General features: G+C 39.3%; 1 protein-coding gene across 1 annotated transcript; it reads left to right on the top strand.

The window, feature by feature from the left end:
• The first annotated feature begins 281 nt into the window (after window positions 1–281).
• Window positions 282–3,442, top strand: LOC107222868 (carboxypeptidase N subunit 2). Its single transcript, XM_015662393.2, has 2 exons — window positions 282–426; window positions 2,571–3,442. The coding sequence occupies exons 1-2, from the start codon at window positions 304–306 to the stop codon at window positions 3,195–3,197; spliced, it is 750 nt and encodes a 249-aa protein (XP_015517879.1). The 5' UTR covers window positions 282–303; the 3' UTR covers window positions 3,198–3,442.
• The last annotated feature ends 13,381 nt before the right edge of the window (window positions 3,443–16,823 follow it).

Below are 16,823 nucleotides of genomic sequence, written 5' to 3'. Positions count from 1 at the left end.
GAAGGATATTCTTTCAAATTAAACGAGCAATGAAAGCTATCGCGAATTCTATACACTGCGAACCACTCAAGATTCGAAAAAATCACAACAGCTGATGATTCAGTCTTAAACAGTGTGCGGGCTGGTCTCTTATATTTTATTTTTGGAAACCTTGACCATTCTTATTTTTATGTTATGGTCAATATCCGGGAGCGTAAACACGTAGGTGTATTAACGTGACATCGGTTAATACGCGGTCGTAGCTGCAGGTATAAAAGATGGGCTGGATTTCTTCGACTCGTCAGTATCCAAGTGAGCTTTAAGATGCGCATCGAAATTTTTGGGATCGTGCTCGCAGCTTGCGTGGCGTCCTGCCTCGCCAAGTGCCAACGCAAAGAGGGTGATATAGCAGAGTCGTACATATGTGAAGGAATCAGCAGTCTCACGGTAATTATCGCAACGTCTTTTCAAGTATTCACCATCGGGGGTCAGAAATTCATCGAGCCGAATTTCATCCAATAATCTCTCTTTAACGCGAAAAAATACTGCAAGCTCAAGCAGAAATGATGCGGATTTCGATTATTGTAATTAAACTTGAGTTGTCTCTAAGGTCACACTGCACCTTTGCATTCGTATTCTTTTTACAAATAACTCCCAAATTATCTAGAAGAAATTCTTTGGATCATTTTAATTATCAGGTTCAGATGTTTCCTACAATTAACAGTTTTCGGTATACAAATTATTCGCTCAATGAATACAGTAGCCCTTAAAATTATTTTGACAAAGATGGTAATTGAGTTAATTACATGCAAGAATAAACTACAGAAATCAATAATGTTATTTGTTGAAACAAATTCGATGTTCTACATAATTGTTAAAAATTAATTCTCGATTATTCGAAAATAAAGTTGAAATAAAGAAAAGTAAGAAAAACGATTAGTAAAAGTAGTAACGAATTTCACATTATCAAAATACTTTTGAGCGCTACTATATATGATCAATTCGTAAAACTAGGTCTCTTAAATTGAAACTTGCAATATCTGCCACCTCATTGGGTGTCACATGGAAGGTATTGCGTTGAATGTATCATAATTATTAACCATATTTTTATTCAATTAAATATTTCAATTATCAGTTGATTATGAGTTTAGATATTGGGTAAAATTAATTTTTGCTCAAGGAGTTCGTCTATTATAGTACATATAATGTTATACAGTACAAAATAACACAAAATATCTTCCTGATAATGAATCAAAACGGTTTCGCTTGATAAATTGGAACGGGTTGATCCGTGTTTAGATTTTTATCACAACTATTTAAGATGTTTTTGAAAAAGGGACATAATTGAATAGAATGATCAAGAAAAATGGCAATAATGGTAACGTGAATGTCAATAAGTATCCAGTGAATTTGGCGTAACAATGCGAAACGAAAAGAAGCGCTGGCTGAGAAGATCCGGAGGGAAATAAGCCGATCTAGTGTTCAGGCATTTGTTGAACTGAGTAGACAGGCTGAGATTATTTCCGACATAGTTGTGAACAAAACAAGCCATAACTAATCAATAGCAGGCAAAATGTCCATTATCGAGATAAAAGGACGTCATGATAATGTAGAAGGTACAAGATTATTATATGCAATGATAATAATGATCCGAAATGTTATTTTGATCAGAATCAAATTGATTGATTTGAAATCACAACCATAGAGGCAGAGTAATTAAGCGACCGTTGTTCTGTTCCAACACTTTTTTGTTGAGGCAATATACCAGGTATATTTTTAACGGAAAGTCAAATCTGCGTGATTTAAAAATAAGACGTGCAAAACGTAACCTATGAAATAATTACACATCAAAAATTATTGCGTAGAAACGGAGATATCGATTCGAACAACTTTAAAAAATAGTTCCAGGACACTCTTTAACTATGATTTTTTAAGGAAAATTACTTATTTTCAGTTAAATGAAATTTTGAATATGAAAAAGAATTCATGGAACCACAAAATACTGGAAAATTTATCAGTCTACTCAAAAAATCGTAATTCTCTGAATTTTGAATATTTTGAGCTGAAAATTAGATGAGTAATGGTTGAGTCACAGATATTTGAGGAAAAAAATATTGAGATACTGCGGGATGAAAAAAAAAGGTATTTATTTGAGTGATCGAGGTTGAATTCTTGGAAAAAGAATGAATCAACCATTTCTACCATATTTCAATATATATTTTGGATAAGATCAGATTATTCTCTTCAGATTTTTTTCATACAAAATTTACGATGAAGATTCTGTGGGGTCATTTTGACGCCGCGCGCCGGTGTGAAGTGTTAGGGTTAAACGACAGTTTTAATACATCCAGCGGACAGGGAATTTAATTTTCTCGCCTAATGTGAGTTTTCATACTTGAAACTTGACCGCCCACAATAAGAAGACTCAAGTATAAAAAAAAACCCATGTCTTTCAAGCACGGTCAGTCGAATGATTACAGACCTCACACGGCTTAAATTATCCGAGTAATCATTGCAGTTCGAATATATCCGACGCGGGTGGAATAATGAATATTCAAAAGTGAGAAAGAAAAACCTTGTTCTCGTTTTAGGAATTGAACGTCATACCGACCTTAGCTCAGAAGATCACGATACTGAATTCCAAAATCCCATCGCTGCCGGCAGACAGTTTTACGCGATTCTCAGGAACGCTGAATTATCTGAACATAACGCACTCCGAATTGGAAAAAATCGAGGACAACGCTTTCGCAAGATTATCGCTGCTTCACGAACTGATTCTCGATTACAATCGCATTGCCGAAATAAGGACGGACTGGATCAAGGACCTGCGAAACCTGAAGGTCCTTCGCGTCTGGCACAATCACATAAAACTAATCGAACCCGAGGTATTCGCTCACCTGCCGAACCTCGAACTCCTCGACATCGCCTACAACCAGATCGACCACTGCACACCGCTGGAGCAACTTGAGAAGCTTGATAACCTCGAGATCTTTTACGTTACCGGAAACCCATGGCCACTCAGGTGCCGACCCCCGGTGGTTTTCCACCTCGAACACAACCACGTTCAGTTCATACACAACTGGGGCAACGATCACATTCTGATCGAGGAATGCTTGGCTCACGAGTTCGGCGCCAAATGGGATGACCAAATCTTGTATAAATGTGTTGCAAATCATCTTGGCAAATTGTCAGTCCCTCCCATCGTTCCCGCTCATTGATAAACCGCCCGGTATCCTGATCGATCAACGTCACATGAGTACCACTTCGGATTGTATTGTTGTAACTGATTGTGTACTTCGTAATGTAGTCTTTCTCTTATCCAATGTAATACTATGTCTTACGCAGATCGTACCTCCATGTCTGTACAATAGTTTTGTGAAAATTGTCCTGACACTTGGACCCTATAATTGGGGTGAATAACTGGAAAGGCTTGACTCTGTAATAAACTTCTTGATTCATCAGATTCCTATTTTTTTTTTTTTTGAGCTGCTGATGTCAGTTCAATAGCTTTATGGTATTTTCACAAATCATGACTCAGTCGATTTTTTTTTTTTTTTCTGGAACAGTAATCCCTAATATCAGGGGGTCTCCTTCACTCCGACACAGATAAGATGACCAGGTTTGAAAACAAAGACAAGAAGCCGAGGCTGCGATAGAAGGCGTCGAAAAGAATCGCTCTTATCTGCCACGGAGGGAAACTAAGCCGGTAAAGACTTGATGTACACCGAGAGAGATAGAGAGTGGGTTTCGACCCGCGGGAACCATCGAGCATCCAGCATGTCGTAGCGCAGCAAAGTCCGCGTATACGCCGCACTGTACAGAATGCTCCAGTTCCCACGATGCAGCCGTGCAATACGCCACGTGCAAATACGTGCTGGCGCTCATCCAGACCTTCCATAGATTCGCGTTTTTGCCATCCGCGCGAAGCCATAAGCCAATGGCGGCGTGCTCGCGGATACCGATTTTATCAAGGTCTCATCAGGTTCGGAACCTTCTGAAGTGGTTCCGTAATCTTGACGCGAATCTAAATGTAGAAACATTCGGTATTCACATTTCGAATCATATTGCGAGTACAGTCATGATTTTTGGTCGATTCTTTTGGTCCATAAGATACTTCTTCATCTTGATAAACGGGTGATTGAAATATCTGCTGCAAATGTGCAGTTTACGGTATTGTATTCTTATGTTAACTGGACAGTGAGTTTGGCAGCTGAACAAATCGAAAAATCGTTGAATCTGAAAACCATGCAGGTACAACTTCTTTGAACACATCGTATCGACACTTCGCAAGTCTGAACGATTATCTGCGTAGAATTAAACCTGAGCGTTTGAACTGTCCATATTGTGAAGTCGTCAAACCATTACCGTTGAATATGGCCGACAGTGCCGACAGACAAAGGTTAGTAGGTTAGGTTTATGAGTACTTTAAAACGGACAAAGCAGTTCGGATATAGGTAACATATTGTTGCAACGTTAACAATGAACCAGAAACGTTTACAGGAACGAACGTCTCCAGTTTACCGGACATTTTGACGGTTGTGCCTAGAATTCCTGCCATTTCTGAGGAGTAATACTGCAACTCCAAGGTGATAAAGGTTGACAAGGCGGGTCGTAGACTGACTCAGTTTGACCCAGCGAACCTAACAGCAGCTGCGTCCTTTTCCTCGTCGAAATCATGGGACCCAAGCTTCAAGCCTCTTGAGGAGGTGATAATTGTATCAGGCCATTAATCACCTCTGGCATAGTTGAGCTGCCGGTTGGTATGCAAGGGATAACTGATCCCTGCGAGGGTTCGTTAGGAAAGAATCATTCAGCCAAGTCCGGAGCAATCTCGGAAATTACCCTGTAACCTTCTAAAATATTGGTTATTGATTCAATGATTGATAGACTGGCTGATCTATCGATCCATTGATAACAGTGATCCTAGCGTCAAGGTCATCGAGACTATCCATTGGCAGTCGTTGGATAGGTGAGTGCGACAAAAAGTACACTTAACGGCTTAGGAACGATAAGAATTGCGCCCTTCCAATTGTGCAGAATACGGTTCACTCCCGGCAACCCTGAAGGTGAATATCTTTCAAGATAATCATAAGTTTGGCTTATTCCAGTGCGGCAATTGGATGAACCAGCGTTGCACGGTGGGAAAAAGTAACGCAGTATGGTCACGCTATCGGGGGATGAAATTAGAACTTGAAAGTATAAACGTGCAATAAACTAGTTTTAGCTGCGATAATGGTTTCCTTCTCGCGATCACGTTTTTTCCGCACATTTTCACCGCCGCTTAGCTGGCTTGTCTGGAGACAAGAATCACAATAAGTGAAAGAAGAATTTTGTTTCCATTTCCGGAACGCTTAGCCAGTCCAAAAGCACGTCGCTTACGAAGTATTACGCCTCCTGGCATAACGACGAAAGAGGCGAAATATGCCCTGGGAAAAACGTTCGTGTTTTCACTCAGCACTCGTACGCCAGTCCCAGCAATCACCATCCGTCCTCAGTAATAAATATAAAAGTCCGGTTTAGGGTCGGTAACGGTAGGCAGCGGCTCGTTCCTAGATTCGTACTCCAGGGTGAGGGGGGCGGGTCCCGCAGTATATTATTTGGCCAAACTCCAGCCGCCCGCTAGGTTCACTTCACGTTTTTCATCTTAGGGGACGATTTTTGACAAACAAAAGCGAAATAGCCACACCTCGTATATTCCACCATTACCGCGGTATTTTGTTCCAATTCTTTTTCTTTTTTCTTTATTTCTGTTTTTCAGTATTCCAATTCCCATCGAATATAGACGCTTGCCTTCAGGCACGCTGTGCACGTGCATTCGGAAGGTAATCAGGCAGCACAAATAATTAACCGAAAACGAGAAGTGAAAAACTAACACAGCTTAAGCTCACGAAAAATGAAAATCTGTGTAAAAGCTCAGTTTGGGTTTTACTGTTGGACTGAAATTGGTACTGGTATATTTTTTTCACAGACGCTGATCAATTCAATCCGTCAGGACATGTAAATCGAGTGTCCTGAATACATTGTAACAATCAGGAAAAAGCTCTGAAATTTCAACGATGCATGTGAAATCGTGATTCTCATTGTCAGTTTATCACTTCTGTGCCAATTTACGATCATTTAATGAAACGGAAGCCTTTTGCCTTTATGTGCTACGTGGTCAGGATCTAGACCCAAAATTGTAAGTCGCTTAGTCATGATCATCGCTTCAACGAGTTCAAGCAGAAATTACAAGTACGCTTTGCCACGTGAGCTTAAAATTTGACTTGTGTATTCGCCACTCTAGAGCTTAGATTCGAAGCTGCGTCTTTGCGTCACGTGTAATCTGCATCCATACCCCAGCTGTAATCGACGAACGACTGGAGGAGTTGCACCTCCCGGGACGTTTGACGTAATCCTGTAAAGCTCGGAGCTGCCTTGGCTCGTTTCAGAAGGAGGAGGAGGACGCATCCCCCCGTAGATCCTTGTCAGCGGCTGGGCCGAGTACCTGCGACGTTTTGGCGTTCAGTGCAGCCGGGGTGAAGTTAGCGAGGGTGAGACCAGGGTGGCTGTAACCGGGGCCATTAATCGACGCCATATTGGCTGCGTCTAGCGGGTCCTTCCCCCACCCCGGCAGGAGTCTCGTCAACCCTCCAACTTGGAAATTGCTTTGCTCGTTTATAACCAGGGAACCGTCTGATCTCCCGTCTACAACCCGCCGCACGCTTCGCTGCCAAGTCTGCCATCGACGCATTTCGGATTTAGAATTTTTCTCGAACCAGCGATCAGTCCCTCTCTTCCTATCCTCCCCTTGTATTTCTACGATTTCGACCCCCCTCCCGAACCATGAAAGAGCGACGAACTCTACGGCGTCCCTTATGAATGCAGGTTGGGATGCCCGGAATGGCGTCACGCTGGGTTCTACAGTGGATGGGCGTAAACGCAATTCACGCTGTCCCGTTTCGCTAATTACTTTTCCGTCGCTGCAGCGCCAGAGTCGCAGTATAACGTCACGGGAAATTACACGGAGTCCAAGCTCTCTTCCACTTCTGGATAGCTCGCAGAGCTGGAATATCCTCGCTACGGAATTAACCGAGCACGTCATGCGTCTTGTTAATGATTTTTGACTATCGTTTTTACTCTGGATCAACTGATCGCTCTTCGATTTGAAATTTCACTATCAATAGACTAGAACCAGCTCTGACATCCCTTAACTGTGATATGTTCGATCCTACACTTGCCACCAAGACATTGAAGGATACCTAAATTTTCATTCCATTTCATGCTGACTGAATTTGTTTTTTGGAATTTCAGTTTATCATTTATGATTACGAAGTCGTGGCCACCTCATAAATTCTACAAGAATACACGACAGTTCAAGTCAGAATTATTGTTTTGTACTCATTGCGATCTCGTTTCACTTGCTAGTCTAAAAGGTCCTCGCGTATGAACTCACACTCACGTGCAGTATTTACAAACTAATCTTCATCAGCTGATCTCAAATATATTGTATACCTTTTCGAAATCATATATGTTTATTATCCATGCGTTCCCTCAGTTTTGTAAACTCTCATTCTCAAATTGACGCTGTCCTATCATTCTGATCAAATCTCATCAGTTTGGTAAATACTTCGATGTATTTCACTCATCCCAGACATTCATCCACCAGCTCGTGGATCCTACGTTCATCCACCACCACCACCCATCTCTCTAAGCATGTCAGTTTTTTCAATACGAGCAGGACATATTTCGGTACTGAAAATTTATACTTTAAAGTGTCGGAAGCATAGGAAACTGTCACTATCAATATTTTCTGATCGATCGTCTTTCGTAGATGATGAAAATGTGTTAAATCTTTTATCAGCGTTTTAAATCAATGTGACAATTTTACATTCGCGTTAAAGCATAGAATGAAAAACACGAACATCAGTGGTCTTAATTTTCACAGTCTCAAAGGAACGTCAATAAAAGTATTTTAATCGAATTTCTTCTATTCAATGATATCTCTAATTTGACTTACTGCTAAGGTTGGTTACACACAGGCCTAGAACATCCGAGGAATAATTGCGACGCGAGTAGCACGGTAGCCACGAGCAATAAGAGAGAAACAGAGAGATCGGGATGAAAAATAGAAAAAGAGAAACAGAGAATGGAATGAAAGGAAAAGGAGCCTCCAGCCCTCTGTGTACACACTCCCCTGCAATTACGCCGCCGCAGGAATCGCTAATTCCAGTAACACAGCTGTAAGCAAATTCTATGACTCGTTCGCCGGTACCTGTACCAATGTATACCATTACTCGCGGGAGAGCCCATGAAAGCAGAGAACCAGAGAAAGACCGATGGAGAGATTCGAGCTAAAGAAGAGTGCGTACGAGAGAAGGATCGGAGCTCCGCTAAGGAAGAGACCGAGGGGAGTGAACAACGGGAAAAGAAGATGGTAAGAGAAGGGTAGGGGCTGAGAGGGGCGCAGGGGCGGAGGGGGGCGGTGAACCAGATTATTGTCTGAACCCTGACCGGGGAATTACGTATTCGGTAAAACTGCGCGGAGCGTTTCTATTTTTATTAGAGATGCGTGCGCAGCTCGCTCGCGTAGGGCCCCGCGGGTCCCTCGGTCCCCGGGGCCCCGGGCCCCCATCGAGCAAAACAAAACACGGTGAACGCTCCGGGGTTCGGGTAGGGAGGATCCGGGTCACAGATCACCGTCCCGCGTGAGGCGAAGAGCGTCCCTCCCCCCCCCCCCCCTCCCCCCTCCGCCTCCCAGCCATACCTCTCCGCCTTGGTTCCAGGGCGCGCATCTCGAGCAAAGGGTACCAACGGGTCGACGAGCGGTCGGGTGGCGTGAGAGGGGTTGGGGGGGGGGGGGGGGGGGGGAGCCACGATCGGGCACCCTTCCTTGCAGGACACGCATTCCCCTCCGCGTACCACGACTCGCGGAATTACATGTTGCGGGTTTCAGCGGAGAACTTCCTATATACTTCCTGCAGCGGGAATCGCGTTCGTACGGACTGTCGGTGCGAGCTCGATTTTTCCGGGGACGATTTGACGGGTGATGATGTTTTTTTTTTTTTTTTTATTTTGATTTTCTTTTTCTATCGAGACTGGAATTTATTTATTTATTTAGTTCGTTTGTTTCATTTCATTTACAGTCATATCGGACAATCGTGCAAAGGAGACAGGTCAATCTCGTATGCGCAATTTTATTATTTAGGAATATAATCTGTAGTTAATAAATCTCGACAATGTCGTACACTGAGAAAAATTTCATTTGTTATGGTCAGTAGAAATATTCAGTAAAACAGATTTCGTTGAAAGAACTGTCTGTATATCGTTGGAATTACGAAAAAATGAGGTGCGCGTAACCATTTTGCGCTATTGTCGATCCTTTTTTGATGATTTCAACGCAAAATCAATTTGTTTGGTTTACTCTACTTTTTTAGCTAAGCAATGCTTTAACGTCAATTTATTGTTGCACGAGCGTTAAATTTTCGCAACGGTTTCAAGAAAATATAGTAACAATGATCGTAATGAGAAAGAATAGTAACGAATATTAGACTTTCTGGTAACAGTTGGAAAACTAATTTTCATTTTGTACCTAGAACTATATTTTTCGATTGTGGTAAAGAATGAACATAGATCAGGACTGAGCGGTAACTGGAACAAAAAAATTCTTTTTGTTTAGGAGGATTCGTGCTCAAATATTAATTGTGCGAGAGACATTATTTTTTTCATTTCAGCGTAGGCGGCGTTCTTCAAATAACGTACAATTTTGAGAGAGTTATCTTCATTTAATGATGAACCGGGAGTTTCTTTTTTTCACTTCAAGGCTGGAACATTGAAGATATTTTGTCGCCTTTTCGGTGATTACGTCCGATGGCTTGGAGATTTCTTGAACGAATAGTGCACGTGAATGCAGACAAGTGTCGTAATGAATACTGAATATGATAAGACACAGATTCGAAAGCTCGAGCAAGTCAATAAGGTAAATTTAACTCCGAACAATTTGACGCATGAGGGAAAATTTCACGTTACGTTTTTTGTCTGTAGAATCTGCATTATTGAGTAGTTCGAAGCAATTGTGACTTAATTTTGATACAACATGAAATCCTCTGAGATGAATTTTTTTTTGTTGGCTTGTCCAATAATCACGAAATTTTACGTACTGTGTAGAGAATCACTGTAGGTTCAGTTTTGATTGTGCTTCAATGAAAGGCGTATCGATGATTTTGAGAATTTATTTCAAGCGATTAACGTAAGATTTTTTGAAAAGTTCAAGTGCCCTAGTCAGTTAAAATTCGATCAATTATGCGATTTTGAAAGCAGAAAACCCAAGTGATAATGTGAATTTTCTAAAGTTATTAAGCATATTGACAGAATTTTATTTCTTGGACTCTACGATTTATTTCTTGATTGTTTTTCTTGCAAAACAGAATCAAGAAGCAATGGAAAAAATATAGAAATGATATACCTACCGTTATTATTTCGGAACTATAAAATGCTGATAACATCACGAACTTAAGGTTTTGCAAGTTTAACACTTTTTAAAGTCAACAGTCTTTCAATTTATATAAACGACTAATCAATTAACGAAACATTATAGTATCAAAATACGGAAAAGCTTGAGGATTCTGAAAAAGTTTTCTTCCTACAAATACAGCGTTTACTGTGCAAACAGCTGTTCCACCCAAATTACTCTTACATCAATTTTTTTTTTTCTCAATATTTGAAGTTGATTAAGCACCACTGAAGTCTTACGTAAAACAACAACCCAACGAACGAGTTAATTTGCCCCCGATAAGTATTTCCAATGCAAATCAAGTCTTCGACGGCCAACTTCGATATGTGGTTTTATAATAAAAAAAGAAAAAAAATTCGCAACATAAGTTATTTCACTAAATATTGAATGTTTAGGTAAAGATTTCCTCCTGCAATTTCTTGAAAATGCCCGGGGAAATTCGAGTTTCTTATACCGGTTATCTTCAACCTTGTTTATTCACAACGCATTGGGTAGATACGGGATAAGTATACACATGGAGTAAAATGGGCTGTAAAATATTGAACTAACGTCAATCAGTACGGAGAGAATACACGCGTTGGAATATTACACGTTGTTGAAAATTTCCGTTCCCACGTGTAATTACAAAACGAAGTAACAGAGGCTGTACTAGCAGGCTTCTAATTCAGCGGTGTAGAATTTTTTGCGGTTGTTGCTCGTTCCGTTTCGCGGAGGCAAAGATGCGTAAATAAATATTTAAATTAAAGCAAGGCGCGCGAGTCAAGCAGAACAAGACTTCCGCCACCCACTGTGGTTCGCATTCTTGACGTTCGCTTTACAGCTCTTATGTTCTTTTTTTTTTCTTCTTCTTCTTCTTCTTCTTCTTCTTCTTCTTCTACTGTGATGTTTTCATTTTTTATTTACCCTTTTCCCTCACTTAAACCTCGCATCTTCTATTTTCAGTACAGTTACAACAACTAGTCATTTCCTAACGCGTCGCCATTGCCAACAGGATCACCGTGAATCGCGGCACGCACTTCAGAATATTCTTATCCCGGAACCTGCAGAGTTGTGTATTTCTTAACGAATCCATCGCTGCAAGTATTTTGTGTTAAGTGGATGATATTTTTTCTTCGACATGCTAACTTGTCATTATCATCAGACCATGCGAGATAAATTACACAGGTAATCGTTTCCAGTTTAAGTAACGATATCTTTTTCAACATATCTTCATTATCGTTTATATGATTTTTCCTTGAATGAAAGAAAAGCACGGAAGAAACAAGCTTTTCTTCAAAATTTCAGTGCCACTTTTTCGAACTGTAAGTATTCATGTTTGTTTAATTATATGCGTAATATGTACGAGAATATTCGTTGTATGTTGGTACGTGGAATAATATTCGCGACTTTAGATCTGCTGGTTATCCATATTGAATTTATATTTTCAATAGAACTGGAGCGTGTCTGATAGCTATAACTGATATTTCGGTACTTCCAGATGTTAACAGAATAAACACCGTAATCCACGAGCATAAGACGATAGTAATACAATTCAATAAATATCTACTAGAAATTCTTTATTATATCTTACACTTCTCTAGTGTAAATATGTTATATCGTAAAACATTCGTAATCAATCGCCTGTAAGTGTAAAAACATGAGAAAGTTTATACTCATTCTTTCATTATAGAAATTCACTCACAAGCAGCTGCAATGCGCGTCAAAATATGGGAAAGATTAATTTTTCGCCGATTTCTAAGTGTTCGCGAGGTTGAAAAATCTAAGAAAAATCAATCGGAAGCTCTCTAATCGATTGTGCAATTCAATGTGTAAAATTCTTCACGCCTTACTCACAACTTTTGCAGCAAGAAAATGCGAGTGAACTTAGGTACGAATTGAGAGATATTAAAAACTATTCAGTGAAATGTGGGTGGGGGTAAAAATATGAAGAGATCAAAAAATAGAAGAACCATGGTACATTTTTTTTTTTTATGAAGGGTAAACTTAATTTACATAATTTAAACGAAAAACAAACCAACATGAAAAGCTGAGAATATAAAATCGTCAGAATTCGTCTTGATCATATGAAATCGTTTAGAGGTTTTAAATTTTGCAGTTCTCTATGTTTGTCCTTTCTATAATTCGACTTTCTCATACATATTCAACTTTATAAATTTTAATAACTGCGAATCAAATTTCCCGGTATTTGAAAATTCGATATTTTGGTCCATCTATCAATCCTTCGTCCTAGTTTTTCACCCCTACCCTGAAAATTGTTCGATCTATCGACAGTTCCGAACTACATATATTACTATCAGACTCGTTGATTTCCTCCACTATCAGGAAATGTTGTGACTTGCATTAAACTCTCGTCGTCACGATATTGACAAAAATCTGTAAACTATACCTACAGAACTGCCCGATGTTGATAAAAAGACGCAAAGAAGTGAAGGGTAAAAAAGGTCGGCGACAGGGAATACGACGGGGCGGAACGGCGGGGCGAGCAAGAAGAAGACCAAGAAGAATAAGCCGAAGGAGAAGAAGAAGAGCGGAGCGAAGAGACCGCGGGTATAAGATCTTTCCGAAGGGATCTACGTACCCAGCATCCAGCCTGGAGTTCATGTTCTGCTCGCGAGGTCACTGGGCAGCCCGCCCGACAACAAATCATGGCTAATGATCTACCCGTGCTTTACCGTCGCTCGCCTAACCCTACCTTAACTCACCTTGCCTTAGCTTACCTTAGCCTGGACTCGCATCACCTTACCGCTATCGCAAATCGACCGATATACTTTTGATTAATCTGGAGCAGAGGCGAGAAGATCCGCGGCAATGGGAGAGAGGGATATTTTTTTTTTTTTTTTCTTCTTCTCTTTAGAATTTTGCTCGCTTCTCATAATTGCCAAAGAACTTCGAATATTGTTAGTCCGTTGAGTTGAGGAGGGGAGGGGGTTGGAGTTTGAACGATCTAAAATCATACTTATTTTTAGGTTTTTGTTAAACGAAAATGAAAATACTTGGAGAAACTTGAGTTTGAGGGCTTTGTTATTTATAGTTTCACGATCATTTTGGAATTTTTTCATTAAAATTAATAACAAAATGGCCGCACGGCGCACATAAGTAACGAACGACTCCGAACTCGAAGGGGTTTGTGGTGGCGCATCTCTAGACATCACTGTTCAACTTGCAACACATGTTTGACATTTTTTTTTTTAGGTGAAAAAAACCTTTTCGGATTCGAGCTCGTTAGCTGAAATGTTAAAAAAAAAATTGTGTTTCAAATATATACAATTATGAACAAAAAGAAGTCATTCCGTTGGTAAAGAATTGTTGAGAAAATTTTGGGATCGAAATTCTAAAATCTAGCCATGAGCTCGAAGCGACGAACAAGTTTTACAGGTTGTGTCAAGATTTCAAGTCTATCGGATAAAAGTTGACTGAGGAATCCGCACCACGGGATTGAAAATGTGGTCGTTCGCTAATTATATTCGCTATGCTACCATTTTATTATTAATTGCAATGAAAAAATTCGGAAATGTTCTCGCAACTGTAAATAATGAAGCTTTCAAACTCAAATTGCTCTATGTGTTTTCATTTTGAAAAAAACTTCTATCAATAGATATGATTTCAGACCGTTCAAACTATAACCCCCACCTCTTAAAACCTCCATCATGTTCATTCATTATTCTTTTTTTTATTCGACGTCGGCTGAATAAAAGAACATAGCCGGGTTAGCATGCCAAAAAGACCTTCTCTCAAAACGAATCATGCAATTAAGTGATCTACTGTTTTTTGGTGGGAAACGACTGATTTATACCAAATTTTAACTTTTCAACTCCATTTTGCTAAAAGTTATCGCAATGAAACCTGATTTTCAATTTTCTCGCGCTTATTCTTTTATTTCCACTTGTACAATCATTTAGAAAATCAGAGATTCAGTCAACATTTCTGTACATATAACAAGGATTTTTTCCCATTTTTGAGGTAGCAAACTCTACCTTCTAAAAATTCTTCAACATTTAAATCGCTGATTTCCGATGGATTTTTGAGGAGTTACTACAGTCTTGTTTTACAGTTCAAATATCTAGCCCATACAATGATCAATAATGTCGGTTTTGGTTTTTTTTTTTTTATCCATGAAGCACTATTGGGAAAAATCTGAAAAAATTACGGAAAAACACATGAAAACAGATGTTTAATACTGTTGAAAAAAAGACGGTAGTGACTCTTCAAAATGCACTGGAAATCAACGATCTGAATGTTGAAGAATTTTTAGAAGGTAAAGTTTGTAACCAGAAAATTTGAAAATAATCCTTGATATCTACACAAACGTTCGTTAGATCTGTGATTGTTTAAATAATTTCACAAATGGAAATAGCAGAGTTTTGCGAAAAAATAAAAATCAGGTGCTTTTTGCGACAACTTTTAGCAAAATGAGGTTGGAAACCTAAAATTTGGTGCGAGTCCGTCATTTACCAACTAAAAACAGTAAGTCACTTGCAGAATGCATTTCGAGAAAGGTAATTTTTGGCATGCTTACTTGTGGGATGCGTTCGAGAAAATTTTAACCTCTCGTTCAGTTTTCCGATAAATTTTTATTACGGAATTTCGAATTAAGTGCTCGATAATTCATACGAAGAAAATGATGAACAGCCGAATTCCGAGGATGCAATATTTGTTGTATTATCACGTTGCCCGCCGGCCTGGGAAACCTCGAGAATCTGGGAAATCTCTTCATGCTCGGCAATTCTCATTTCGCAGTGAAACTTCAAGAAATTCCGTAGGTATTTATGTTAAAATGGAAAATGCTGAATTTCTAAACGTTTTAATTTAAATCAAGCACCTGTTTGCACCTCATAAGAAATTTCCACCGTGGCACTTACAAACATTATTGCTCGTTTTTTTCTTTTTTTTTTCGCAACCTTAAGACAGACTACACATAAATTTTACATATCCGTACTCTCACCGATACTAATTCAATACCATACAATATAACTAGAATAATAGTAACTATTTATAGATACTCGTCTATATGTAATTGGAAACTTGGTATTACGCAAAAAAAAAAAATAATAATAATAATCGATCAACTTTTAACGTAAATTAGTTTGCATTTCAGGAACTAACGATGCAGAAGATTTTGCCAAATTTCAGCGACAACAACAACAACAGCAATAATCACATTTTTGAATGATTTCATAATAGTTTAAAATAAAAATAAAGTTTTCACTCAAATTCAAGGAATATATTTCAGCGGATTTTGAAAGATCCCACATCTCGCGTGACTAATGCAATAAATTTCGTTCCATTCGAAACGCTTCCCGTCGCCGCGCCGCAGGAGCCAAAGACACGTAGGCAATTATCTACGGACCACCAGGAGGTGATCCAGCATGTTTTCGCACAACGTCGACATGCGTGAGCTACGATGTATGATGCGAAATTGCCTACATGGTCATGCTGTGTTCGGAATTGAGAAATTTGCTGGTTTTAACAATTTTTGGAATCCTGATGCAGATCGTTTATAATGGAATGATCGCCAAACAATTCTTTGGAAACAACCGCGCAACCACACGGATGGAAAGGAATTCTTGAAATAAATTTTGTTGGGATCCACTTACTTCGATATAGTATTCCTTATTTGTTCCGAATACGATGATTTTAATTCAACAATTACGATTCGGTTAGTTCGTCAAAATGATTTAGTCAAGCGGATTCCTTGATTCTATAAAAGCTTTTCTTGTCGTGATCGAGTGAAGTATCGAGTGAAACTTTTGATGTGTTTCCGAAATTGAGTCAACTAAATATCATTTCATTTCAAGTTTACATGTTGTACCTTGAAGTCGCATGTTTGTCGACAGAAACAATTAGGTACTTCCAATGAAATAAGTACATGAACGTAGCCAACAAAATATTTGCATCAATCGAATGCCATGCTTTGTTGATTTAAGTCGAGCTTGTTCGGCGTGACTGGTTGAATCAGCTGCACTGATTTGTTCACGATTTAAAAGAAACACGACATGCTTTGAAACAAGTGGAGAATATATTCATCGTAAACATCAGTATGCTAGTACTATAAACGGCCGCTAGGTGGTGAAAATTCCTGCTATGGAAGTAGCTTCAGAGATGGTTATAAAACCGAGTAGTCGGCTAGGAACTCAGATACCGATAACGTAAGATAACTTTGTCATCATACCAATTTGAAACCAAGAAAGCATAAGACTAATAATCTAAGTCATCGAAATTGATATTGACGATAAATAAACAAAAAAAACTATTGACACATGTTCAATTTATACGTCTGCATATACAACAATAAGTTTACAACTTTGACTCAATAAATATCGCTTAAAACCTGCAAAATTTTGAGTCAACAGAATTA

The sequence above is a fragment of the Neodiprion lecontei genome, chromosome 4, assembly GCF_021901455.1.
Source record: "Neodiprion lecontei isolate iyNeoLeco1 chromosome 4, iyNeoLeco1.1, whole genome shotgun sequence".
Taxonomy (NCBI): Eukaryota; Metazoa; Arthropoda; class Insecta; order Hymenoptera; family Diprionidae; genus Neodiprion; species Neodiprion lecontei.
This window is presented reverse-complemented; position numbering and strand designations above follow the sequence as displayed.